The following is a 27,713-nucleotide window of genomic DNA, read 5'->3' on the forward strand; positions in this document are numbered from 1 at the left end:
ATAAAGCCTAATATATAGAACAGACACACCATAACATGTTGATTTTGTTAGTTATTTACAACAAAACGCCAGTAAATTAAATTGTTTCTGTTCCTAATGGTTTGTGCACGTTATAAATCGTTACATAAATATCAGCATTCCCATGTTTAAGTTTTGATTTTTTTAACACTCAAAATAAATGTATCAATAGACTACTGTCCCTTCTTCTAGAAAATCAGCCACACTAAACAAAAAATGTTTTAAGTAGTTTCCAAGCAAACCCTAGAACATTTGAAACAAATATGGCGCACGTCATGTCTACACTACCAAGTGTAGGGCTATACACGTTTGTAAAACCGTTTTCTGTACATTAACCTTTATTTTTTCACTTCTTATTCTAGATAATTTTGTTACTCTCTTAGCTTATTAACTATAATTAAACCACTCAAGTAAATTTTAATGAACTAGTTTCATGATGACTAGTAATAATACAGTATATCATTGATAATCTAAAATTTAAGTGGCAATGCCATAAAATATTATTGTTTAGTGTTTAAAGTAAATAAATGCATGACTGTCAGTAAATTGAACAATAGGCTGATGTCTCTTTAGTACAATCTGTTTGATGTACGAAAAATACATAGCACTAAATTAATAACCAATCGTGCTCAGAACATTCTTATACTTTTATTATATCACACTTCAATCTGTTTCACGTATATTAACATAAACACAAGAAATATTTTCATCAGGAACACACCTCAGTGACACAGCTGTATATCTGCAGACTTGTAACGCTGGAAACAGTTTTACTTCACCCGTAGCGGGTCGAGTGTAGATAGCCCATTTTGTATAGATGTGTTTAACTACACACAAATATACACTCATTAACAGCGCACTTTGCTACGGGGCACTCGTACAGAAAATAGTCATTTGACACTGTTAAAGGCAGGAGTTCGGAGCCTAAATTAGTAGTGGCTCCAATTCTGGTCATGATCACGATGACAACACCATCAGAAGGCATCAGACTGTCTGTGAATAAGATTCGGGTGCATGTATTATACACAGTATAACGTAGCACAACTAAACTATGATAACTCTCAGTTGTACAATATTCATCTTTCCATGACTTATTCCACAGTCAACTCCACAAAACGTAACTCAAATAATAGACGTAACTTTCTTCAGGTTAACAGAGTTAACTTCTTTATTAACCTGAAGCTGACCTAGAAAAATTTCTCTGCTTATCAATAAAAGTGTTAATACCTATACAAGCCATTCTGAAACACATTTTTAATTCGATTATTGTTTGCCCTTGAATAAATTCATATACCAGGTATTGGAAAAGTAGAAGTCCAGATGAAGGAATATGGTGGCTAGATCCAAACATCTTAAGGGCTCCTTCAAAGTTTTGTATAGTTCAATATAATACTAAACATAACATATACAGGTCAGGTCCCCTAGGAAGATGGAAGATCCTATGTTACCCTCCTATGCTACTCTCTAGAGATCCTCAGAATGTAGGTCAAGTTTGGTTGAGATTAATCAAAAAGTATAGGTGTGAAAATCTGACTCACAGATGACATTTTTTCTTTACGTATGTACTAGCTGTTATACCTTTTCAATGCACAGGTAAGAAACAGGGACTTAGAAATGACATAAAGGAGCTAAATCCAAATGCCATCTCCCTATGTCACTCTCTAGTGTGTCATAAGGGTACTTTTGAAGTTTGTTAGAGTATGGCAAAGTACCTTGGAGAACATATAAAGACTAATGAATGGTGACACAAAGATGCCCCCCGAGGAATGACACAGGGCAGGAATAAAATCTGACATGCTAGATTTTTAGTGACAACTGGTCCAGCAGTTTACCAGTTCTTAGCAAACACACACAGAAACATTTTTGTTAAATAATGGTTTACAAGATAGCTACAGATGACAGAAATATATTAAAGTTATTTCACAAAACAAGAATATAGTGATCCACTAAATCACCAGTAAACAGTTTTATCGCTTGTTCTTGCTAACACTCAACCTCATAGCAGTGACAAACTTAGGGTTTATATATACAGAATTTGTGGTTCAGCCACAGTGGCAAACAATTTGAATAGCCCATTTTGTAACTTTGTGGTAAAACAAACAAATAAGAAAAAGTTCTCAATAACTAAAACTGTCAGTTTCAAGTAAGAACACACACACAAAATAATATTTAGTTTTTATATCATTAATACCCACTGATCACATGTTGTTAATTTATGTGTATTTTAAAATATTTAAAGGCAAGATTCCAACATCAATAATTTTTAAACACAAATATTTAAAATTATCTGTTATTCAGTGTCCTTAATGAGAAGGTAATGAGTTATTTATTAAGCAGTCATTCTAGTTTATGAATCAACATGTAAATTATCATTTTGTAAGGTCTTTGAGTTCACTACCATCTAAAATATTTCTCATTATCACTACTTCTCTCATGCCTTCTGGTGATATCCATTTATTTAAAAAGTTAATGCAAAAGAATACTCAAGCACAAGTTTTTATCCAATTAAAAGATACAAAAAGCAACAGTAAACAAAGCTTACTACAACAACAATGATTTGAGTTTTAAATAAAAAACAATTCTTATAACCACAAGATAATTAAGTACAAATCATGCAGTGAGTCTGATAGGAGTTGACACTGTTTGTATGTTTAGAGAACAGTACTCTAAGTATTTATAAAACAGTCTTGATAAAAATGCCTTCTTCTTCTCTCTCTCTCTTTATTTATTTTTTTTGCACTGTAATGGAATAGTTTATTTCTACAAAATAGTTAGGGCACTTGACTAGTAATCTGAGGGCCACAGGTTTGATTCTCCGTTACACCAAATATGCTCGCCCTTTCAGCTGTGAGGCATTATAATGTGATGATCAATCCCACTATTTGTTGGTAAAAGAGTAGCCCAAGAGTTGGTAATGGGTGGTGATGACTAGCTGTCTTCCCTCTGCTCAATTATGGATGCTTTGCCCAAAAGTAAAAAAAACAACAAAGAAACTCTACCAGGAAAAACATTTTGTAAATATAACTGGAAAACATTTGATAAGTACATATATACATGGACTGACTGTATTTCTTTTATGTCCAATACACAGGCCTCAAATCCGACTAAACAGCAAATTATAAAATCAAATTACAAAGTTTGTTTCTTTTGCATTAAAGTTCAACCACTGTTTTACCATATACAAACCCTGAGCAAAAGAAAAATAACCATAATTTATAGCAAGAGTTTATTATATTTTCTGCCTCTATCTCTGGGATTACTTGTCTACAGAACAGCCAGGCAATTGATAAACAATATCTTCTGATACAATGTGAACACTTAACCTTCTCTCTCACTGTTCAACTACTTTCCTAAGAAACAATTTTTTTATAGTTTGAGTATGTAAAACCACCACACCAATACTAAAGCTGCATAATGTACTAAAACAGTTGTTCTATAACAATAAGCTGTTCCCACAATAATAGTTTTCATATTTTGTTCTCTATTTTAAATACAAGCAGCATTAAATCCATAACCCTTTAAAGCACTGGCAAACTATTGTAAAGATGTACATAACAATAAATCACAATACACTTCCAATGTTCTTGATAAAAAATAGAATAAAAAAGTTCCCAGTAATCCTATCCAGTCAACAAATAGTTACCAATAAATAACATGCTTCTGTTTGAAAGAACACCCTAATGAATGGGTTTCATCAGAAACAAATAAACCTTATAACATGCATGATGGTGGACAATTTTATGGTTACCTTAATAATAATCTTTTACTAAGACCTCATTCATCATAGTTTAGAAACAGCTTTTAAGAGATACTTTTGTGTTACCAAAACTATATTCGTATCAGTTGGTCTTAGCATGCAGAAGATATTGGTTTTACATGATAATGGATAATTTTTCCTTCGACCACCAAATGTACCTCAATAATAATCTTTTGTTATGAGCATGCTCTATTTAGCTTTGAAATAACTTCTAAGAGTTGTTTTGTGTTAACAAAGCTACATTTCTACCAGTTAGTCTTAGCATATAAAATATATTGGTTTCACTTTAAAACTCATCAGTTTTATGAATACGGTAACACGATAGCCATTTTACAAGCAGCGACATTTATTCCGTCAGGGTCCTAACTTTTATGGTTGAGTCCCTTAATAAAACCAAAATTTCTGACTAGAAAATACAAAGAGAAAAAAAAATTATTTTTTGCTAACAATGATAAACAAATGTTGGTACCAATTCAAATACAATTTCTCGTACATAATTTTCTCCGCTTTATTTAGTGATGTAAGAACAAGCTAATTTACACAGCAACAACTGATCAACACAAGTTTAAACTAACTTCTGTTGAACACTATAAACTATTTCATTCCCATAATTTTTATACTTTATACTTTACCCTGTGTCACATATAAAAACTGTGATAAAACACTAAAAACTATGATAAAAGAAAACAACTCTTAGCCAAGTCTCTCTAGTCATGAAAGACGCGTATTGCTACAAAATCATGTGGCCCGGCATGGCCAGGTGGTAAGTGGTTAGAGCGCTCGACTCTTAATCTGAAGGTCCCCGTTCAAATCCTCGTCAAACCAAACATCCCCGCCCTTTCAGCCGTGGGAGCGTTATAATGTTACGATCGATCCCACTATTCGTTGGTAAAAGAGTAGCCCAAGAGTTGGCGGTAGGTGGTGATGACTACCTGCCTTCCCTCTAATCTTACACTGCTAAATTAGGGACGGCTAGCACAGTTAGCCCTCGTGTAGCTTTGCGCGTAATTCAAAAACAAACAAGCCAAAACTGTTTTCACATTGTAATATAGTTTAATAACATTCTAGAAATTTGAACATCATTCGGCTTTTTTTTATTAAAGCAGAGAATGTCGTTTAAAACAATGGTTCTCAAATGTTTGACCAACAGACCATTTTTTTAATCACTTAGGCAATTTTACATTTTAAACACTCAGTATAAGTTTTCATAACGAAAAGTCTATGCCTTTTTCACTTTATAAACTCTTCTACTTGCTTCTATAACAACTTTTTAGATCTCAGAATTTAGGTTTATAACACTGTTTTACGTACCTTCCTTTCCATAATTATAAAACCGTTCTGCGGACCTTTGGTTTAAAGCATACAATCACTAACACTTATATCCATTTCAATTCTTATATGTAAGACCATTTCAAATGAGTTGGATTGTTTAGAAAGATCATGCAAGCTTTCCATAACCCAAATGAAATCCCTTATTAGCGATAATAATTTCAAGACCTCCGACGTAGCAAACAAAGTAAGTTAACTTAGAATATGTATACTTACCATTTGTTTGTGATGATTGAACCTGAAAATAAAATATAACGACTCAGGGAATTTTATATATATAAACCTAAGCATATATGCGAACAATTAAACATATATTTTTTCTACAAGTAACAGACATAAATCTCAAGTCCATATTTTATTAACAAAATATTTCTAAAATATTGTACTTTATGCAAGTGAAATCAAATAATGTTTCAATCGATTGTTAGAGGTTTAATACGAACTCAGTTCTGTGTTTTCCTTACAATAATTTCACGTTATAGAAGTCAGATTAAAAATAAAACACATATCTACTTACAAAAATCATAATTTGAACAGGAGTTGTTGCTTTAGGGAATTTTCCTTTACGCGAATGGCATTGTCTGGCGAACAGCATATAAATCATACAATCGTGAAAGGCTCATTACGAAAGATTCAATCATACAACTTGGCGCGCACAAATACACAGGAATACACTATCGCAGTCTCTCCAATATTAACTAAATGTTATACCCAGCATAATGCAAACCATGAATCCGTAATACAGTTATGCATTAGAAATTGTTTTAAAATCCCCGACATCAAGATTTGTTTTTCTCAATGTCTCGTTCAACTACTTTTTTAATTATGTATTTTCATAAAAACAGGCAATCTTTGACATAAATCATCATAAAACAAGCAACCAATAAAATTAATAATAGCTTGCTTAATCACTCTAAGATGGTAAACTGTAACAATTTAAAACTTCAATGGAGTTGATTACTTTTCGAAAGGTCTTCGGCAAATAGAAGAAAGTGCTTCCAATCGGGGGTACTTGCCTTCCTCAGATGAATCAATGCAAGGTCACTCGTAGAGTTGGTAATAAGCCATGGTGGGATTGGCTGACTAGAGGAAAAAGCAACGTTATCCAAGAGCTGATCTGATTCAGATAGCAGTGCCTAAATACAAAGGTCAAAAGGAAAAAAGGCACACTATTTATTTTGAAGAGTATAACCCAATGAGAAAGAAAGACACAACCTCAGGTGGTAAGGATCGCAGTTTTCAAGAATACTGTAAAGAAAGTTGCAAGTAACGGAGATGAAGAAGAGGTTCATGGGAGTCAATATACAAACTTTTGACTGGACAAGTGTGGAAAGCCCCAGATCATGAATGGGGTCCAACATCTTCAAGACAGAGGTCACTGTCAACCCTCCAAGAAATGTGAAAGGAAGCATACAAAAAGATCAATGGCAGAAAAAGACTTATTAAGTGCATAAAAATAAGTATAAGAACCAGTACTGAAGAGAAAAAGGTTAGGATCCGAGAACCCCCTTCATCAGCACCACCCCAGAGGGGATTATGTCCATTAAAGTTTTCCAAGATTAAAAAGGGAGATAATATCTCTTCAATAAGAGCATCATGGTCTGATTTATCATAGGTATCTCCAGAACACAGATAAAAAGAACAAACAGTAACGGTATGACCCAAGGAAAGACGAATGGCTATGGCCTTCAAGGATGTATCATGTGGTAAAGACATGGCGAGCACATGCTGGTCGGCCAGCAGTGTCACCCCTCCAGGCACTCGTCCTTCACACAATTTGTCATTGCAGTATAAATAAAACTGCCAAAAGGTGACTGTATCAGCAGGTTTCAGAAATGTTTCCTATAAGAAAAGACACACAGGGTTTTAGGAATCAATCAAGGCCTTAATGTCATCCAGATTAAAATGGAAAACTCGACAATTCCACTGTATTAAAGTGGACATTTTTATTTAGGTGGGGGAGAATTGAGTGGAGAACCATTTGGTTTACAACCATATCATTCTTCTTTATTAGAAGGTATTTTGACTTTCATGGATTCCGCGCTGGAACGAGTGGACAGGTCTTTATAAGTAAATGTAGATTCCAGTAACTGAGGGTGTGAACGAATAATCGTTTTACATCCAAAGAAGGGGTGGAATCTGAGCTACGCCAGAAGCCGCGGGAGAAGGAATAGGACTCGAGCAGTCACAGGAAGGAATGGTATAAACAGAGTCAAGAGTAGACGTCGAGTTGTCAGCATGCTTATTCAAGGAGGGCAAAAGACTCTGTACATTGTTTGAGAATGACTCTGTTGGAGGCATGGAAAGATCTGTCTGCATTACCACTGCAGCAGTGGAACGTAGCGTAGCAGCATATGTCCGAAATGGAGAAGGCGTCAATATCTTTCCCAGTGCAACGAGAATACGTCAAAGAACCACAACATTATGGCTTCGAGTGACCAAACTGCTGGACACTGGAAGCATCTGAGAAGGTTGGAAATATATGGCCATACCTTACAATTCAGATAAGCTGCAATGACAGTGGCAGGTGGGCATGGTGATGTAAACGTCAGAATAAGAGCACTGATAGGCAGTATAATTCTGTCCTTGTGTATGAAGACACATCTCATTGCAGAAACTCCTTGTGTGGAGAAACTAAAGAGAATCGGGGATGTTCTTGAAATCCCTCTGAACAATAACTCCTCGTTGTTTGGTGTAGATGTTTGCACCAAAATGTTCTCAGAACGTAGCTTATTGATACTGTGGAGAGCCAGCAAGCCTGTCTAATATCTTATGAATAAAAAAGGAGACATTTACCCTTAGAGTTTCTCTGCCAAAGAAATGAATATGAGAAAATGAGGTACATGTGTAAAAGGAGGTGCTGTCCAGAGTTTTCAAGATATGGTTATTTACTGATAATCTTTTTTTATATATATTTGGATTTGGGAGATCCATAATAAAAAAAGAAAGATTAAGTGCCCACTAACCCCATCCACCATGGAGTTTTATGGGAACACACAAAACAATGTCAAACAAGTGCACTGCAGCAATGCCAAGGTTTCACGAGAACTATATCGAAACAACAGCATCACACATAATGTCCACAACACCCAAGAACTCCCAACACTGGTACTCGGATGACCCTAGCCCAACAGATCCAGCCGACTGACCCTGGAGTAACCACTCCAAGGCCACCCATCTACAGGAATTCAATGCCAACGTTGTGTATTGGTGTTAAATCCCTCAACCACCAAGATCATGTTTTTCTCTTCAGGGGTGGCCACACACGGCAAACACGTAGGTGAATGTTCAGATCACAGAGAAGGTAAACTGAAAGTTCAGAACCTTCTCTGAGAGGTCCTCTCACCACGTACAGGCATCCACACCAAAGGGCCGTTTTCATTAATAGTAATACAAAATTTTACTTTTGTTTAACCTTAGAATTACCAAAGGCTTGGCTTTAACAAGAAAAAACACTGCATACATGAATTTACTGGTTACAATGGCCCTACTATGTAATGAATCACACATAAAACTATATAAAAAACAGCATTGCATATGTGTTATACACAGGAAATGAGTAATTTCGCCCAATTCTTTTTCTTGATACAGAATATTTTAAAAAGAAAAAAACATAATATTCAATATGATGTAATATGTGGACTTTAAATGTTATATGAACATGTGGGATAAAGGTAAAACATTTTTGCCTGTCAAATGTACAACTAAACTGTAGTTAAATGGTTCTGTTTACTGCTCAGTCTAACAAGATAATAAATTCATCTTAAATGCAATAAAAATATTCTCCCTCTCTAGTTTACAGCAGTGGAATTTATTAGCTTCAGAAACAAGAGTTTTAATTCACTGAAATCGCCATCAAATAATTGCTTCTTATTATAACATGCAAGATACTTTATGTTTCTGTACAAATGTTAATGCACTAATGAAATAATTAGGTACAAAACATCATCCTCAACAATGGAGACTTTTTATTGCCTCAAATAAAATTAGTCTTAAAACTGTGATTTTGCACAATGAAAACACTAAGCTATCAATCAATTCTCGTTGCTCATGCCGTGAACATGAAAGAAAACTACCAAAGCATGCAGTTCATACTTAAGGCCATCAAATATGATCATCACAGATGAAACATGTGTAGTAATCTAAAAGTTACTGTAGTCCTGCTAAGGCATGCAGAATAGGTATACCATATAGTGTTACTTTTTGTGTCTCTGGAACAGCCGAGATGAGTGAAATAACTTCAGAAAGGATAAATGGCCAGTTAGAGGGAATTAAATACCAGGAAAACAAAATATCAAGTATGAACCATTAGTGAATCCTCAAAATGTCTTTCTGCACACACTTCGTAATAAACTAGAACTTATCAAGAATTTTGTAAGATGAATGAATAAAGATGGTTATGGTTTCAGATATCTGCTTGACACATTTCCAAATATCAGTGAAGCAAAAATGAAAAGAGATATTGTTGTGTTACGGATTCGGAAGTCCTGATGGATAGTGATTTTGAACCAGTACTCAATCAGAGAGAGCTTGCCGCCTAAAAATCATTCAAACTGGTTGTCAAATATTTAAGAAATCACAGAGATGAAAACTATGCTGTGATGATTGATGATATGTTTGGTAACTGCAGGAGAATGGGGTCTAGGATATCACTAAAAATGCACTTCTTACACACCCATTTAGACTTGTTTCCGAATTCTAGATGCATCGAGCAATGAGAATAGTGAGTACTTCTAACAAGATATTTCTATAATGGAACAGTAATATCACGGATGCTGGAATCCTACGATGATGTACGATTGCTGTTGCTCCTTACAGCATGAAAATAAAAACATAATAAAAGGCGCAACATTTCAACCACAATTTTGACAAAAAAAAAATGCCATGATAAAATATTTGAACACTGAATGAACATATTTTCAGTATCCAATCTTATTATACTAATTGCTTTTTTAAACTGGTATTACTATTACGTATTGTTTTTGAACATTCTTAAATTCCATTTTCAATGAATAAATAATTACTAAAACTCATTTTTTACTGTTGTTCTGAAAAGTATTAAGCTATTTTAAGTCTTATTCAACACTAATTAACACTCGAGTTCCAGTCTGAGTTGGTCGTGAGAAGAAAGTAAATGTAAGACCTAAATTAGTTGATTTTTAAGCCTCCCGCTGGTACAGCGGTATGTCTCCGGATTTACAACGCTAAAATCAGGGGTTCGATTCCCCTCGGTGGGCTGAGCAGATAGCCCTTTGTGGCTTTGCTATACGAAAAAAATACACACACACACTTGATTTTTAAAATCCACAATATTAGTACTTAGTGTCACTAGACTACTCGACGCATTAAATTCAAAACATAAAACTGTAGATATATACATACTTAAAGGTTTGATCAATTAGAAATTGGAAAACGTCCTTAGTCACAATTGCACAATTCTAAAAGTTTACGTTCTGAAAAATTTATTAAGGTCTGAAATTAATTCATAATCAAAACTTAAAAAATAGAAAAATGATCGTCTGAAACAGAATTTTACGTTTTAAAAATCGAGGCGTAGTCAATAACTCTAAGTGTGTGAATCGGTGATTGCAAAATATGAGATCTACTGAGTACTTTATTATCAAAATTCAAATGGACATTTATACTTCAATTTTTACCACCGCAGAAAATGTTGTTGCTTGTCTACAGTTAATTTCTAAATGTGTGAAATAAATAATTAAATATTGTGTCTCGGTATGTATGTTCATATCAGGAAAGGCTTAAAAATACAATACATTCTGAACGTTGTAGAGACAAAATTAAAGGTAAGAAAAAATTAATGTGCGTGTGTGATTCTTATAGCAAAGTCATATCGGGCTATCTGATGTGTCCACTGAGGGGAATCGAACCCTTGAGTTTAGCGTTATAAGTCCGGAGACATATCGCTGTCTCAGCAGAGGACAGAAAGATAATAAATAGAAAGCACTGGTGGAAAATATTGACAGTTACGTTAGTTCTTGATTATATAACAGTGTCTTTACAATTGGGATATTAAAAAACCGTGCTGAACTTTAACTGTCTATTTCTTCAAATTTCAGGTATATTCTAAGAGCTCAAACCAAAAGTCCTAGTAATTTTGTTAAATAGGCCTAAACCCAATCCTTGTCAGGTTGACTTGTTAAAATTGAAAGAAATTTTGTGGACAAGTTACTACTACTGTGAACTAAGTTTTAAAAACATAAAAGGTTTGTAGTTATTTATACAAAGTTTTACAATAAGGAGCTGAAAAGTTACCTGTACGTGATGTTTGTTTGTTTTTTGAATTTCGCGCAAAACTATTCGAGGGCTATCTGCGCCAGCCGTCCCTAATTTAGCAGTGTAAGACAAGAGGGAAGGCAGCTATTCACCACCCACCGCCAACTCTTGGGTCACTCTTTTACCAATGAATAGTGGGATTGACCGTAACATTATAACGCCCCAACGGCTGAAAAGGTGGAGCATGTTTAGTGCGACTGGGATTCAAACCCGCGACCCTCAGATTACGAGTCGATCGCCTTAACACGCTTGGCCGTGCCGGATCCCTCCACATGATATTGAATACTTAACTACATCATTGCATTAGAAATATTTTCGACTGTACTTGTGTTATGATCTACGAGATTTCTTTATAGTTTCTCATCACAAGCATACATTCTGCATCAACTTGTTCGTATGTATAATTAAGTGTATCTTAAAAACGTTTAAAACAGTATTTTCTTTTATAAAACAAAGTAAAAATTTATGGATGAAACAGGCAATTTTGGAAGTGTTTGGGCTTTTTAGAAAAGTCTGGAACGAAGTCAAGACAAAACTACAGAGGAGGGAGAGAGTTTATTGTAACAGTAATGTCCCGTAGGTGTCTGTTTGTATACGAGAAAGAATACCACGCCTTATACGTTACTGTACAAGACGATACGAAGTACAAAGAGAATAAGAAACGGGCTTTAAATTTTCCTGAAAAGGACTGTCTCACGATGGGCGAAACTACCTGTCTTCTGATTGGATCAAATGAACGCCACTCATCCAGCCTCGAGTGGACCATTATAATAATACTGTGGTTCAGAGCGCCCATATATGTGTGCTTCCTACGAGGTCTAGTTGCGCCACTAATAATAATGTCGAACCCTTGAGTTTCGACATATATATATATATATATATAGAGAGAGAGAGAGAGAGAACTTAGCCTTACACGTCACTAACTACGTAAACCATATAGTGAAACACAGATTAAAACTATGCTGGAATGAGGTAATGTGTTCTAACAACGAGAGAGAAAAAAATACAAATTTTTTAAAACAGGGACAGTTTATTCGTAATGTCGTTATGTAGTTACTTTTTAACATTTCAAAATTTAATGCTCTTTAAACTGAAAAACAGTCAAAAGTTTCTTTTTATACACGAAAATACGTCGGTGTGGTTTAAAAATACTTCTGTCTCAGCGACCAGTACAAGTTGTATTCAACCGGAAAACTACAATTCGCGGTTCCTTCTAAGCACACACACACTCTTTTAATTACGTAGGAAACATTCATTATCCTAACAATTTTTGATTATCTTTTAGAATATATTTCTAATTCAGAGATAATTCGTGAATAACGTTGTGAACAGTATGGAAGGTGAAGAAAATGCTTTTCAGAGCAGGAAATTGACAACGGGTAATTTATGTCGCTATGAAACTAAGGCAAAGTGATGCAGTGTAATTCAACACACGTTAGTGAAATTTCAAAGACATAATAAATATAACAAAGGAAAAGCAAAACAAATATAAACGATATAAATGTGAAAGAACTGCACAGATACACAACTTGATTCATTTAAATAATACACGAGACAAAGCGAGAGAGCCCGGCATGGCCAAATGGTTAAGGCACTCGACTCGTAATCTGATGGTCGCGGGTTCGAATTCTCATCACACCAAACGTACTCGCCCTTTCAACCATAGGGGTGTTATAAGGTTAAGGTCAATCCCATTATTCGTTGGTAAAAGAGTAGCCTAAGATTTGGCGGTGGGTGGTGATGACTAGCTGCCTTCCCTCTAGTCTTACATTGCTAAATTAGCGACGGCTAGCGCAGATAGCCCTCGTATAACTTTGCGCGAAATTCATAAACCAACCAACCAACTAACCAAGCGAGAGTTTGTTTTCGCATATTTGCGAAAAACGACTGATGAACTTTCTGCCTAGTCGTCCATTGTTTTAAACTGAAAGACTAGATGAAACGCAGGTAATCAATATCAACCGTCTTCAACTCTTGAGCCTCTCTCGTCCGACTGAATAATGGAATTTGACAATCATCCTTATAACGTATCCAATGCCCCGAAGTACGGGGAACTTTGGTCGACCACAAAGCAAGAATCAATACAATAGAAGCTTTTGGTTTACATGGTGGAAATAATCATTCTGTAAATATCCTAGTTGTCCACTGTTAAAAATGTTTCGGGATGGTTTCACTACATCATTAATGAGATTACAACAAAGTAATACAGTATACATAAAACAGCTAAGATATAAACGTTAGAACTGTACCATGCAATTAGAGCACGAACTCAAGAAAGCTGAACACTCTCTTCGTATTACTAAGCCAGTAAGAATCCTTTGAAATCTGAAACTATTATTTTTCACACGGTGACTAATTTGGTTCCTATCGTTTATAAACAACTATTGTTAAAAAACAAACAAATTTCGCATTAAATCCGAAATATAATCCAGAGCCTTAATACGTTACGAGCTAAAATTAAAACAGGGTTAGACACAAAAATATAAACATCCATTTAGCATTACTTTATTAGCACTCACCGACATTCATTAAATGCCACTTAATTTGCGACTAACACTAATACAACTAACATCAATCACGAAACTAGAACGGATAAGTTCCTAGAACAATTATTAGAAGAGGCCGAGTGTTTACACTCACACACACAAAGGCACGTGTGAGGCGCGAAGAACGCAAGGCTGACAACAAAATAGTTAATATTTTAAGCCTTAAGGCGTGCTAGTAAACATGTGGAGATGTTTCTTTTTCACATAAATTTGTAAGCTCACAGCTCTTTACAAAAGTTTTGCTTTTTGTTTTGTTACGAATTTCGCGCAAAGCTACACAAGGGCTGTCTGCACTATCTGTCCCTAATTTAACAGTGAAAGACTAGAAAGAAGGCAGCTAGTCATCACCACCCATCGCCAACTCTTGGGCTACTCTTTTATTAACAACAAACGGTGGGATTGACCGTAATATAATAACGCCCCACAGCCGAAAGTGCGAATATGTTTAGTGGGGCAGAGATTCGAATCTCCAACCCGCGAACGCCTATCCACCTGGCCAAGCCGAATCCTTTTACAATGCCGAACTGTGAAAAATGGGGAGTACTGAAATGTTCCTCAAAGTGTTAAGTAACTTTCAGCCTTTAACTCGCGCGATGATCTGATAAAACTATTTTCAAAATAAGCACTCTGAAAACTTTTGTACAGCTTTATTAGTAATATTCGGTTATTACAAGTAACTGGAATTGATAATTAAACCACTAGACACTAAATAAAGTTGCATTGGTCGTATCAGAAAATTCGTGCTCTTCATAATGGAATGAAATCAGTAGTATACACTCTAGACCAAACTACATTAGCATCTTCTTTCTACAACATAAGCATTGCGGATTAAGTGAACTAATGGCGTATTTCATGTAAAGTATACACTACGAGTTTAAAAAAGTTAGTTAAACAAATTTTCCAAATGGATGGTTTAATACAGTTTAATTAAACTAACTGGTATGAAAGAACTCTGTACTCCACACTGAATATTCGGCGATGGTCGTTGTTTTCTTAGTGTAAAGCTATACAATGAGCTATCTACATTCTGTCCACATCCAGAAATCGAGCTCGATATTTTAGCGTCGTAAGTCCATGAATTTATTGCTGACCAACTTGGAGACAAAATATTGTATGCATTTATTTAGAATAAAACTACACAATAGGTTATCTGTATTCTGTCCACCAAGAGGAATCGTACTCTGGATTTTAGACTTGTAATTTCGTGAAGTTACTGTTGAATCTTCAATGAGTGACCATACGAAATAAAATCAGTACAGCTTAAAAAATATACAGAGCTCAAAATTCACGCAACCGTAAATGCCTACAAATAATGCATTATTTTGCTAAGAATTAAGATTTAAAACTGTAATATTTTTTTATGCAGCTCCCAAAAGTCCGTTTTTGTTTATTTCATATTTGTTTTTCACTACGATTGGGCCCGGCGTGGCCAAGTGATTAAAGCACTTGACTCGTAATCCGAGGGTCGTAGGTTCGAATCCCGGTCGCATCAAACATGCCCGCCTTTTCAGCCGTGGAGGCGTTATAATGTGACGGTCAATCCCACTATTCGTTGGTAAAAGAGTAGCCCAAGTGTTGTCGGTGGGTGGTGATGACTAGCTGCCTTCTCTCTAGTCTTACACTGCTAAATTAGGGACGGCTAGCGCAGATAGCCCTCGAGTAGCTTTGCGCGAAATTCAAAACAAACCAAACCACTACGATTGCTTTAACATTTCAGAAACTTTATTTATTATTCAAATCCACAAAAGCTATATTGTATAATGTTGTTAAGTGCAAACTCACATAATGAACTACCACGGATATCGAAATCCGATTTTCAACGTTACATAATTACTGTCTTATGCCGAACCACCGTAATGCAGAAAAAGCACGAATATTCAACACTGCATTACTCACGGAAAGGAAGTTCCACTATTCAGATTTTCTATAGTTTATACATTTAGAATAGACATTTCAACCAAAAATATGGCAAAAAAAAGAATTTGTAATTTTAGAAGATGGCTAAGATAACCTTTCACGACACAGAGAAAAGTGAGATTTACAGAACTTGAGACTCGGTTGTTGCTTAGTTTCTATTCGCTCAGCGAAGTCGAACGTTCACTCATGTTCGGCACCGAATTATCAGGTCAAGGACCTCGGAGGGTCAAGTCCATTTTCAACTTGTTCCTCCTCCTGAATTAACGACTTAACAACTGTCAAATGCTACTGAGTCTTTAGTCGATTGTATGAAGTCTCGAGCTATCAGCACTATTTATACATAATTTTAAAATAAGAAACTAGAGGGAAGGCAGTTACTTAACACCATTCACGCTAACTTGTAAGTTACTTTAATCGAAGAGAGGGACTTGACCGTCTCTCTTATAACACACCCAAAGCCCCATAGTGTGTAACAAGTTTTTGTTTTTCTTTGGCAGTAACACGACGTGAATCATGGAACCTTGAATCCACAGTCCGGCATGATAACTACAATGTCACACTCGTCCCTCGAGGTTCAAATTTTACGCAAGTTTTAACCTATACAAAAAAAAAATTATATAAATACAGTAATCCCACAGAACAGTGTGTCACTGAGACAATATCCGTCAGTATCCATGGAAACATAACACGCTTACTTTAAGATATTAAACGCAGCAATTATGAAATATTTGTCCATTTTGTATAATACATCCCATAACACGACCAAGTTGAACACAATATTCCAAGGTATACCGATTCTCACTAGCCCATACAAACGTTACAAAATTAGCTTCAAATGTCTCTAAATGAGGAATACAGTCCGGTGTACGTTTTATTTACAGACATCTGTCTGTTTCTTTCACAGCGAAAATGAGTTCGAAGCTAGATTTAGCACTCCGACGTTGGTTATACAGTTCGAAATATGAACCGTGTTTTCTTAAAAGGATAAATCTGTGAGCACAAAAGGTGTAAATTTAAATAACACCTGCACCTTAAGCTAAAACACACACACACAGTATATACACATGTAAACATCCTTTACGCGATTACATCTAGCGTAGAAAGTTGTAAAGATTGATATATATTTTGGGCATACGCAGTGATTATGCAAAAATACTAATTTTAAAGTACTACCATAGCAAGAACGTATTATAAAAATTATTTGAAATTATGTCATAAGCATATTTTCATAAATTTTTGTTTATTACTATGCAAAAAGCTACACAAAGGTCCAAGTGTGCTCTGCCCACCACGAGTATCGAAATACTGTTTGTAGAATAAATCGTGAATAAAGCTTACAAAAACTCTGCAAGAAAAAAACGTATATTTATATCACTGTCTCATGTATAAAAAATATTCGTATAGTAGCGCACAGTGTGTTTCACACAACAATCTTGATTTACTTAAAATTACAACGAAATCAAAGGACGATAGTGAACCGCTCTGCGACAGGAACAACAGAATTATAAATATGATACAACGTTTTCCCAAAGAAATACAATACAGCAAGCGTTGCGGTGCCAAGACGGCTGATCAGAGAATCCAGATTCACACGCAACAAGGCTACTTCATTGATTGTAAGTTGCGTTAACAGCCACGAACTACATTCGTGCTATGCGTTTTAAAACATCACAAAATCACACTGAATTTGTTTTGAATTTCGCGCAAAGCTACACGAGGGCTATCTGCAATAGTCGTCCCTAATTTAGCAGTTTAAGACTTGAGGAAAGGCAGCTAGTCATCACCTCCCACCGCCAACTCTTGGGCTACTTTTTTTTTAACAAACGAATAGTGAGATAGATTGGAACATTATAATGCCCCCACGTCTGAAAAGGCGAGAATGTTTGGTGTGGCGGGTATTCGAACCCGTGACCCTCACATTACGAGTCGAGCGTCTTAACCACTTGGTCATGCCGGGCCTCTGACACTGAAGTTCACGAATTTTCTCTATGAGACGAATAATGAGTTGATGTAAACAACCGAATTCATTACACACTTTGTTCTTCTTTACACTTGGTCATGTACTTGCATGCAGAAAATCCTACTGAATTTAGTTTTAGGGCAGTTTATAAAGCTCCCTAACCACCTGGCCAAGCCGACAACCATTTTTGGAATATATTTTACAAACACGCTTTAACCAACGTACAGATAATCCATATTTATCACGTAAAACATACTTTCTAAACAAAGAAAGAAAACAAGTCATAAGTAAATATTTTACATAAAATTAACTGAAATTAGTGCAATTTCTTTTGAAAAAAAACCAAAACGTATTTACCAAAAAAAAAAGTTATCCAATCACTTGAAATTTCCTATCTTAAAAGTCACGCAACTCACGAGAAACAAGCTGACATTGTAATAACTATTTTATTATACATTAAGATCTAACGTATAGCTTAAAACAAAAACATTAATGTGTCTTGTAGTTTGAATAAACGATAGTGAACCACTAGAAACTACAAAGTATGGATTGCGGTCGAAACCAAAACTACAACATGTACAATCAATTTTTAATGCTTGTTGTTGTACACACTTATTTATACAGTTTGGTCGTCGTGGTAACGGAACCAATACTTGGTTCGCTTCGTATATTTTATAAATTATCGTGTTTTATAAATGTTGTTTTATTTTTACAGGAACTTCACCGTTATTCCTCCAAACGTGCTTACACAATTCCCTATAATTATCTGTTCATAGGTCTAACTCTACAACACGCAAAATATCAAATTGACAACTCTGTGCTGCCACCTTTATTTATTTATTTTTTTAATTATTGGCAGAAAAGGCGTCAGTATAATTAAAAACCAAGATATTAGTTAACATTAAAGTGAAAAATAATTTTTAAAATATTTTATGCATGCTATTTTCGACTGGTTTGCTAACCATGAACGCTATGTTGATATTTTTCACAAAATATAAACTTTGCCACAAAAACAAACGAAATACGTTTTTAACAGGAAAAAGTTCGTTTTAGCTCAAAATCACACAATAGGATATATGAGCTTTTTAAGTTAAAAAATGTTCGAACTTCAAATAAAATTTACCTCGAGCAAATAAAGTGCCTTTGGCAAATCATACGGAATATTACTTTAGCGATTTGTTCAAAATGAACTAGTACATGACATTACCAGTTGGCTCAAACATTAAAAATTATATTATCGGCATTGAAACAAAGTGAATAGAACCTGAACAATATGCGAACGTACTAAGTGTGCCCGCGGTCTCTTTGATTCATGTTTGGAACCAGCATGTAAATATATAAACTGTAATACAAAGCTATCAACCATGTTGTTTTCCAAATGCAGCATGGCAGATGTTTAGAATATAACGAATTTCCACTTATAAGACATAAAAAAATTTGATACAGGGTAAAAGAAGGCCACCCCAGTAATATAAAAGCTCCATCTACCAATAACTTGAACTTGTTTAATTCGACTTCTGAATAGTGAAGAAATAGCAAGATAAAAAATATCTAGTTACCCAGGATAATGAAAAACGGCTTCGCACAATCAAAGAAGAACCATGAAGTATTTGCCAAGATCACTTTGAAAAAAGAGAAGACATAATTCATAGATCATTCCCATTTAAAAACAAAGTGGGGAAAAGTATACTCCTCGTGTTGGGTATCTATGATCAATATGAAGTTAGTCATTACCCTTAAACATTTTAATTTATAATTTAGACACTGGTTCTTACAACATTAACTAAAGTTTGAAAAACAAACTTAATCATAACTTTAAGCCTGATACGTTTAAAGCGTTGTTACATGAGCAAGGAAAAGAGTTGTACCATTTTCATGAATACTAAGAAGTGGCTGTGATCCGGTAACTTTAAAATAAATTCCCTTTAAAAAGCTACAAGTGCTTCATGTTCTTGATTACAAAGACACCGCTCTTTTAAAAGCGCCAACTTCATTGAAATATGATTCCTTTAAGGGTAAAAATGGACACTACCGACAAAGAAATCTAAATACTATTTCCAAGTTCAATGTACCGAGAAAAATATACTCAACAACACAGCGTATTAAAACTTGTAAGTGATACAACAGTTTATTACATGGTGATCCAAACTATTTCAACTAACGACCTTAAGCAATATACACCCATATTGAGCTAGATATATAATGTTATTTTCTTCTCAACATGAGGATATCTCGTGGGTGACTCGGGTCGTCGAGATATAAATATTTTACCACACAAAACCTTTAACTTTCAGTATGCTGAAACGTAATAATGGTTACATACTTTTTAATGCAGTTTATCCCATTTCCGGTCTGATACGCATTATTAATGTACAGTAACGAGTGAAACTAACAAAGACTGGTTTGTTTTGCATTTCGCGCAACGCTACAAGAGAGCTATTGTCGGCTTTACCAGTCCCTAATTTAGCATGAATAGACCAGAAAGAAACCAGTTAGTCAACATAACCTACCACCACCTCTTGGGCTACTCTTTTATCAACGAATAATGAGACTGACCGCGACATTATAACGTCTCCATGATTGAAAGGGCCAATACGTTTAGTGGGAAGGATTTGAACCCGCGGCCTAAATTTGATTGAGGGTCAAGTGCACTAACCACCAGGCGAATAAATACTTTATCAAATCTTGGTCAGATTTTTAAAAATTTTATCAAATAACTACATAGTAATTTATCGTTAAAGAAACTCAGTTTTTAAGTCAATACATTGTGGATTTATAACAGTTTAAAATTTGTCGTACGATGTATTATATGTTTAAAAATGCAGTTTTTGTTCTTTTTCATTTTTGTTTGTTAACAGGTAACCGGCCTTGTTTATTACCCCCTCAAATTACCAACTTTGATTTACACCGTTCATAACCAATGGGGTCCACAAATCGGGTCATGTTGAGTATTTTCGTTTTTGCCTGTTATAACACCAAATGTAAAATAAATTACAACGTATTGGTAGAAACTACACATTTTACAAGCAAAAAAATAAAAATAAAATAAACATATGTTAATCCAACGTACTTGTTTTAAAATTCACATGGCTTATAATTAGGGACCTTGTGACCACAACGAATTTGATTTTTAGATAGCTAAATAAAATGTGTTCTAAAAACTGACGGAGTCAGGCCCCATTAGTATTTCTTGAATTAATTTCTTCACAGGTGTGAAAACAGAAAACGCTTGACTTTCTTGGGTCTAGAATACAGATTCAGAGATTAGTCGACTTGTACGTTTCGTAAGTGGTGAGAAAATAACTTTTTCTCTGTGTGGTGTTGCTAAGGCAGTGAGCGAAAATGGCGTCACTTCCTTCATGTCCTACAACGCAGAATAAAGTATTTAAGTATATCCCAGTTGACAACACATTTTTCTAGAACCTTAAATTCAAAGCTTTTAATACTTATGGTCTTGCATTTGTTTTTTCTTAAAAATAAATCAAAATAATGTATTTTGCCAAATGTATATTAAGTTACACCAACAAAACACAAACAATATAATTTTAGATTTAAAATCACATAAATGCAACTTAAAATACATTCATCATTCATGATTACATAAATTGTTACAATTATAAATATTTTTCAAGTGATTCGTCATTTAATAATACAGTTATAAACAATATAGTAGAACTTAGAAGTTTTTGTTAGAGCGAACTTGCATAGAGAACTACGCATAGCAACGTCAAATTTTAGGGTTAGAAGTCGTGAAGCTTACCCTTTAGACCGCGTGTTAAAATATAAACATAGCATCTAATGTTATATTAAACATTATGATACGTAACTTTTATACAAAGAAATGGTAGCTATTCTATATTTTTTTCTGTTCCAATATTTTTGTAACAAATTTTACTGGGCAAACACACAAAAAGGCATAAACACTTTCTGTTAATTACGGTAAAACAAGACGTTTATATAGCCTAATTTCTTATACATAATCATTTATTTTTCTTAATAAACTATGTCATCTTAACATCAAAACTAAACGTTTCAACATAAATACTGTCAATGAATATTTTTCGATACAAGTCATTTATTAGTAGAATTAACACAAATGTTAATTTAGATGTTAACGTGATGGCAATAGGCAATTTTTATTTATTATGGTGACATTGCACTATTCCATTATTTTATCTACCTTACCAATGGGGCCCACCTGAATATTTCTGGTGCCCCAGTTTGAGCTTAACAATGCCTATAAAACAATTACTGGACGTTGCTGAGTTCTGAAACTTTCATTATCCACTTTTGTAAGTAACCTGTAGTAATGTTAGTTGGGACCGGCATGGCCAGATTGATTAAGGCGTTCGACTCGTAATCTGAGGGTCGCGGGTTCGAATCCCCGTCGCACCAAACATGCTCGCCATTTCAGCCGTGGGGGCGTTATAATATGAAGATCAATCCCACTATTCGTTGGTAAAAGTGTAGCCCAAGAGTCGGCGGTGGGTGGTGATGACTAGCTGCCTTCCCTCTAGTCTTACACTGCTAAATTAGGGACGGCTAGTGCAGATAGCCCTCGTGTAGCTTTCCGCGAAATTCCAAAAACAAACAATCATATTAGTTTACTTATACTCGCCATCCCTTTCTCCAAAATTATGCAAGTCTCAGCAACAATTCGGTAAGCTCGTGTAAAAAGCTTCACCAAAAATAGAAAGAGCCTAACTGCATGCAACTCGTGTTAGCTAACATTACAGGGAAAAAAAGCGTGTTATCTTTTAAAATATATACTCAAGACATTCAGGGTCTGATCGTCATGGTGGACACGGCGCAGGAAGACTATAGGGTAATTTTGCAGCTAAAACAAGAATTTGTAATAAAAATATCTTATTTTATTGCGTCCAAATGCTACGCATGCAAATAGGAAAATAAATTTTCACATACGTGTCTTCTCTTTAAAACAATTAAAAACACTATTTCCGCGAAAATTAAACACTACCAGTAGTATCTATTATTTGTAATCTGTTTTAGCTTCTGTTTAACGAGGATACACAGACAGAACGCGAATAAAATTAATAAAATTCTCAAAAAAAGCACTAACTGCTTGTTTGTAATTAAATACAAAACTACACAATGAGCTCTCTGTGCTCTCCCCATGATGGGTATCGAATCCCAATTTATAGCAGCGTGAGTCTGCAAACATATATCGCTGTACCACTAGGGAGCAGTAACACTAATTATCCGCTATATTCTCATCCACAACAATAACTATCTCAAGGTGATAATTTTCTTACTTTTACTGGAATTTTAGTTTATTTTTCAACGAAAAGTAAAAGTTGAAGTATTGAAGTACACGTTTACTGCTAAAGGAATGTGTTTTCAAAGCGCCCCCATGTGTACGCTATAAAAAAAGAATGCTTTTGAATGTGATTCACTCTTCAACTTTCGTGTTTATATATAAATAACTATCCCAGTGCCAGGTTTATTTCTTCATAGAAAATAAGATGTGCAAATATTTTGTTTCTCACCTGAAACTTGAAACTGGTACACTTTGCGACGTTTGAAAAGGGTTACATAGTGACACAAAATTCCAAAATTACATGTAGTTAAATATCGCACTCTTCAAGGATAAAACAAAAGTTATATAGTATATATGTACTCACAACAGTACCTTAGAAGGAACGTTTAAATGCCCTTAGCAGTTGATGAGATAAAAGGGAAAAACGCATGAAATAAATAATTTCGTTTTGTTGTGAATACAATAACTATCCAGCAAAAGGAATTTACAAAATGAACAGTTCTGAACCAACAATTAAGCACCATTTTCTGACAAAAACAAGTTTATAATACAAAGGTTTCAGACAAACTGAACATTACTTAACTAATTTCAGGACGTTATGCGTTCATGTTATAATATTATCTACTTTGCATCTACCTAAATTGAAATAGAAAACACCCTCAAGCTTACCACGTGGCCACTAGGAGACAATAAATGATTCAGTACGCTATAATATAGTGAAAAATACTGAAGACAGTAGTGTTATGCGTATTGATTATGAAAACAAAATAAATTTTACTCGTTACAGATTAATTTAGTTCTAATCATATCATTTGTTATTTTGTAGTTACGCGCAATGTTACACGAGTATAGAAATGTTATTTTACGCCTTCAGACATCTCACTAGGCCAGTAGGGAACACCGATCAAGGCAAGCTATGTAATTATGTTACATTTCGACGTATACTACATAACCTCAACACAAATACTTTCAAATTTTGTTTGTTCTTTGAATTTCGCATAAAGCTACACGGGGGCTAATTGTGCTAGATGTCCCTAATTTAGCACTGTAAAACTAGAGGGAATGCAGTTAGTCATCACTACCCACCGCCAACTCTTGGGCTACTCTTTTACCAACGAGTAGTGGGATTGACCGTCACATTATAACGTTCCCGCGACTGAAAGGGCGAGCATGTGGGACGAGGATTTGAACCCGCGACTCTCAGATTACGAGTAGAGAGCCATAACCACCAAGTCATGCTGGCCCTACTTTCCAAGTGAGTGTATCATAAATCTGGTTACACTGGACATGAATAGGCAAGCATGCATATCAATTCATGCAACAAATGTATTTATGAAATTAGGAGAGTCCTTTCAAATCTGCGAGTTAAAACGTATTTAACGGTGATGTACACTACAGTGTTTTAAAACAGAATGGATGCTATAATTGACTGATAATTCTGTTCCCTAAAAAAACTACACCTTTGAGCAGATCAAGCAAAAAAACAAGTGAGATATTACACAAAAAAGCTCTACATATCCATGGCATTTTACAAAATAAACCACTGTAACTGATGGTAATTCTCTGCCTAGAACAAAATGTGTATTAAATAATACAAGGCACATTAACAATTTTTCTGGCTTATTCTGTTCCACATAATATTATTATTATCCAATCCCAATCATCCGTGTCTCGAACGAGGGATCCGAAATATTACTCAAGCTTCATTAAAGACGGCCAGGCATGGCCGAGCGCGTTAGGCGTGCGACTCGTAATCCGAGGGTCGCGGGTTCGCATCCCAGTCGCGCTAAACATGCTCGCCCTTTCAGCCGTGGGGGCGTTATAATGTGACGGTCAATCCCACTATTCGTTGGTAAAAGAGTAGCCCAAGAGTTGGCGGTGGGTGGTGATGACTAGCTGCCTTCCCTCTAGTCTTACACTGCTAAATTAGGGACGGCTAGCACAGATAGCCCTCGAGTAGCTTTGTGCGAAATTCCAAAACAAACAAACAAACAAATCATTAAAGACGAGCTGGTTACGAAAAAACGAAGTTTGTGAAGAAAGTTCATATTTCTTTCCCCTTATTTTGTACACAAAAGGAAACTTGGTAAGATATCCAAAATCTTGTGTATAAAGTTAAGCTTGGGATATATATTTACTGGCTTATAGGTTGATTGTTGTTATTCGCAAAGTTATACAATGAATTACCGCGAATATAATAGCTCGATATCTAGCTTTAAAAACCCATGGATAGTGGGAGGCACTGGCTTACTAAGTTGCGAAGTCTTGTTTCATGAAACGATCATTTTTATAATGTCGCCTAGCAGTGAACCCGTCACGTCTCTACCTCAGTTCCTTCAGCTAGCACAAATCGAAGTCCAATTAACCAACTGTCTCTCTAAACATATAGTTAGAACGCAAATTCTAAAGCCGACTAAAACAGCTTTTATCTTTCAAATAAACTAAAAAGCGTAGAGACTGTTTAAAACTCCATTTCTGATAAGAGTTAATATCTGGCAAATGAGTATTCATTTTTCACATTCATGAACAGTACACTGCACAAGCGTCACAGGTATTGCCACTGAAACATGGCCACAATAGCTGCAGCAGTCACCATGAATTATACTCATTCAACATAAAGTTTATCACATTCAATAGCACTTTCCACGAACCTGAAAGTTTTCAGATGACATAGTATTAAGGTTAATACCGATTAATTGTATAAAGGGAAAAAAACAACATCTGCTCGTTCAATGAATGCAATCAACATATCGTTAATTTAACAAACATCTTCCGAATGTATTTCTTACTTATTGAAACAACTGTGCATTGGTTATGGCAGATCTATCTGACTACGGCATAACTAACTACTGACTCCAATATCAAAATTACAAGCAGATGTTATAACGTTTTTATTTTGGCTTTAGGCTTTGCACATCAAGAGAGATACTCCGATGGAGAATTAAAACTTAAATAAAAAATTATTGCATATATTTTTAGTTCTTCTATTTTCAACACACACTTCAATCTTCGTAGGTTGGGAGAGATTCTTACAACAAAGTTCATTCACCCAGAAAAAGTTTACTTAGTTCAGATTTCTCGTAAAGCTACTAGGGTTATCTGCCGTTGTGCCTAAATTTGGGCAACTGACCAAAGGAAAGGCAGCCAGTCAACGACATTATCAATAATAAAGAAATAATTGTCATTATTATAACGTACTGACAGCTTAAAGTAACAAACCGCGTCCTCACAAAGACATAAAACTGTGTATAGAAGTAGTAGAAACACATTTTTCAAACACTATACGTTAAAGCTTTGTTCTGATACAGAGTTCAATTATTTCCTCTAAACAGGGACTCGGCAGTTTGGAACGATAAACTTTATAATCAACAGTATTACTCGTATTCTCAGTTTTATATATAATAATTTAAACATAAATTATTACATATTGAGTTTTCGACCTCTGCTATGAAGTTTTATAATTTGAACTATGTTGAATAAAACTGTTTGGTTTTAGTCCGTATATGAGAACTTGTAAATGTGTATACAATAAAATAAATCTTAATTTTAACTTGTGCACAATAAATATATATTTCTAGCCTTAATGAGTACGAAGATTTTGTACTATATAAAGTGTTAAATGCTGTACATTGAAATCTATCACTAATGATAATAAATTGGATTCAAAAGATTTGAAGATCCCAACAAAATATTCATTAGTTCATGTTATTTAACAAATAAGGGTTAAAATTAGTTGAAAAATAACTACGGTAATTACAACGACGAAAACAGTAGAGTGTGCTTTACGATGCTTCTGTAAATGTTAAGTAAACATCTTCTGACTAGTGGAGCATGAAAATATGAGATATTCTACATATAATTTATCTGATACTACTACTAGTTCTACTACTTGACAGAGATGTCGTTTTAAGAGCCTAGAAGTTGGTTGGTTGGTTGGTTGGTTTGGCGTTTCATGGCGCAAAGCAACTAAGCTATCTGCGCCGAACACCCGGTAAAAAGTTAAATTTAAAGTAAAATTACTAAAATTCGTAAAAAAGAATCAAGTTAAAACAAAACATAGTTTAATTTTTGAATTAAAAACGTAAATAACATTAAATCCAATTTTTATATCTAGTTCACAACAGTAAGAGAGAAACTACAGTAACACAAGTTGTAAAGGACTTTCTGTAGCGTAATTTTAATTATCGTAACTCTCAAGGATGACTACCAGGTAAGATCAAACATCAGCGTTAGTCACCTGAAGTTGGCCTTTCTAATCCTGGTTCCGAGTCATTTAACGTTACGGCTATTTTCTAATTTCAAATTGAATAAAATGAACTTTGATTTTTAAAAGGGAATCACTTTAAAAAAGGTCTAATGCATAAATTAAAAAACTTAAATGGCATTAAAAAGATTAATGGCCTTTAAAAAAACTAAACATTTCCAAGGTGGACACAGTGTCACCATCACCAATAGCACTGTCTAACGTTATGGATAAACCTTGGGACAGAACAGAACACGTTATTTTAAACGGCATTTTAGGTGCCGTTGTTGAGAGTCATAACGACGGCAAGACAGTAAAATGTGGCTTATTGTGACCTGAGTGTTACACAGACAACACACTGGTGCATCAGT

General features: G+C 34.9%; 1 protein-coding gene across 6 annotated transcripts in view; it reads right to left on the reverse strand.

Annotated features, from left to right (window-relative positions):
• Window positions 1–653: 653 nt before the first annotated feature.
• LOC143249435 (uncharacterized) overlaps window positions 654–27,713 on the reverse strand; it is a 46,265-nt gene continuing 19,205 nt past the window's right edge. Inside the window, exons 5-6 of one of the 6 annotated variants that reach the window (XM_076499274.1) lie at window positions 5,321–5,342; window positions 654–1,011 (exon numbers count right to left, since the gene is read on the reverse strand). In XM_076499274.1, coding sequence (XP_076355389.1) covers window positions 842–1,011; window positions 5,321–5,342 — 192 coding nt within the window. In that variant the 3' untranslated portion in view covers window positions 654–841. Of the gene's footprint in view, window positions 3,014–5,320; window positions 5,343–14,290; window positions 16,459–18,443; window positions 21,186–27,713 lie in introns of those variants that run through there. The other 5 variants (XM_076499277.1, XM_076499276.1, XM_076499279.1 and 2 more) reach the window with 5 other exon arrangements.

The sequence above is a fragment of the Tachypleus tridentatus genome, chromosome 4, assembly GCF_004210375.1.
Source record: "Tachypleus tridentatus isolate NWPU-2018 chromosome 4, ASM421037v1, whole genome shotgun sequence".
Taxonomy (NCBI): domain Eukaryota; kingdom Metazoa; phylum Arthropoda; class Merostomata; order Xiphosura; family Limulidae; genus Tachypleus; species Tachypleus tridentatus.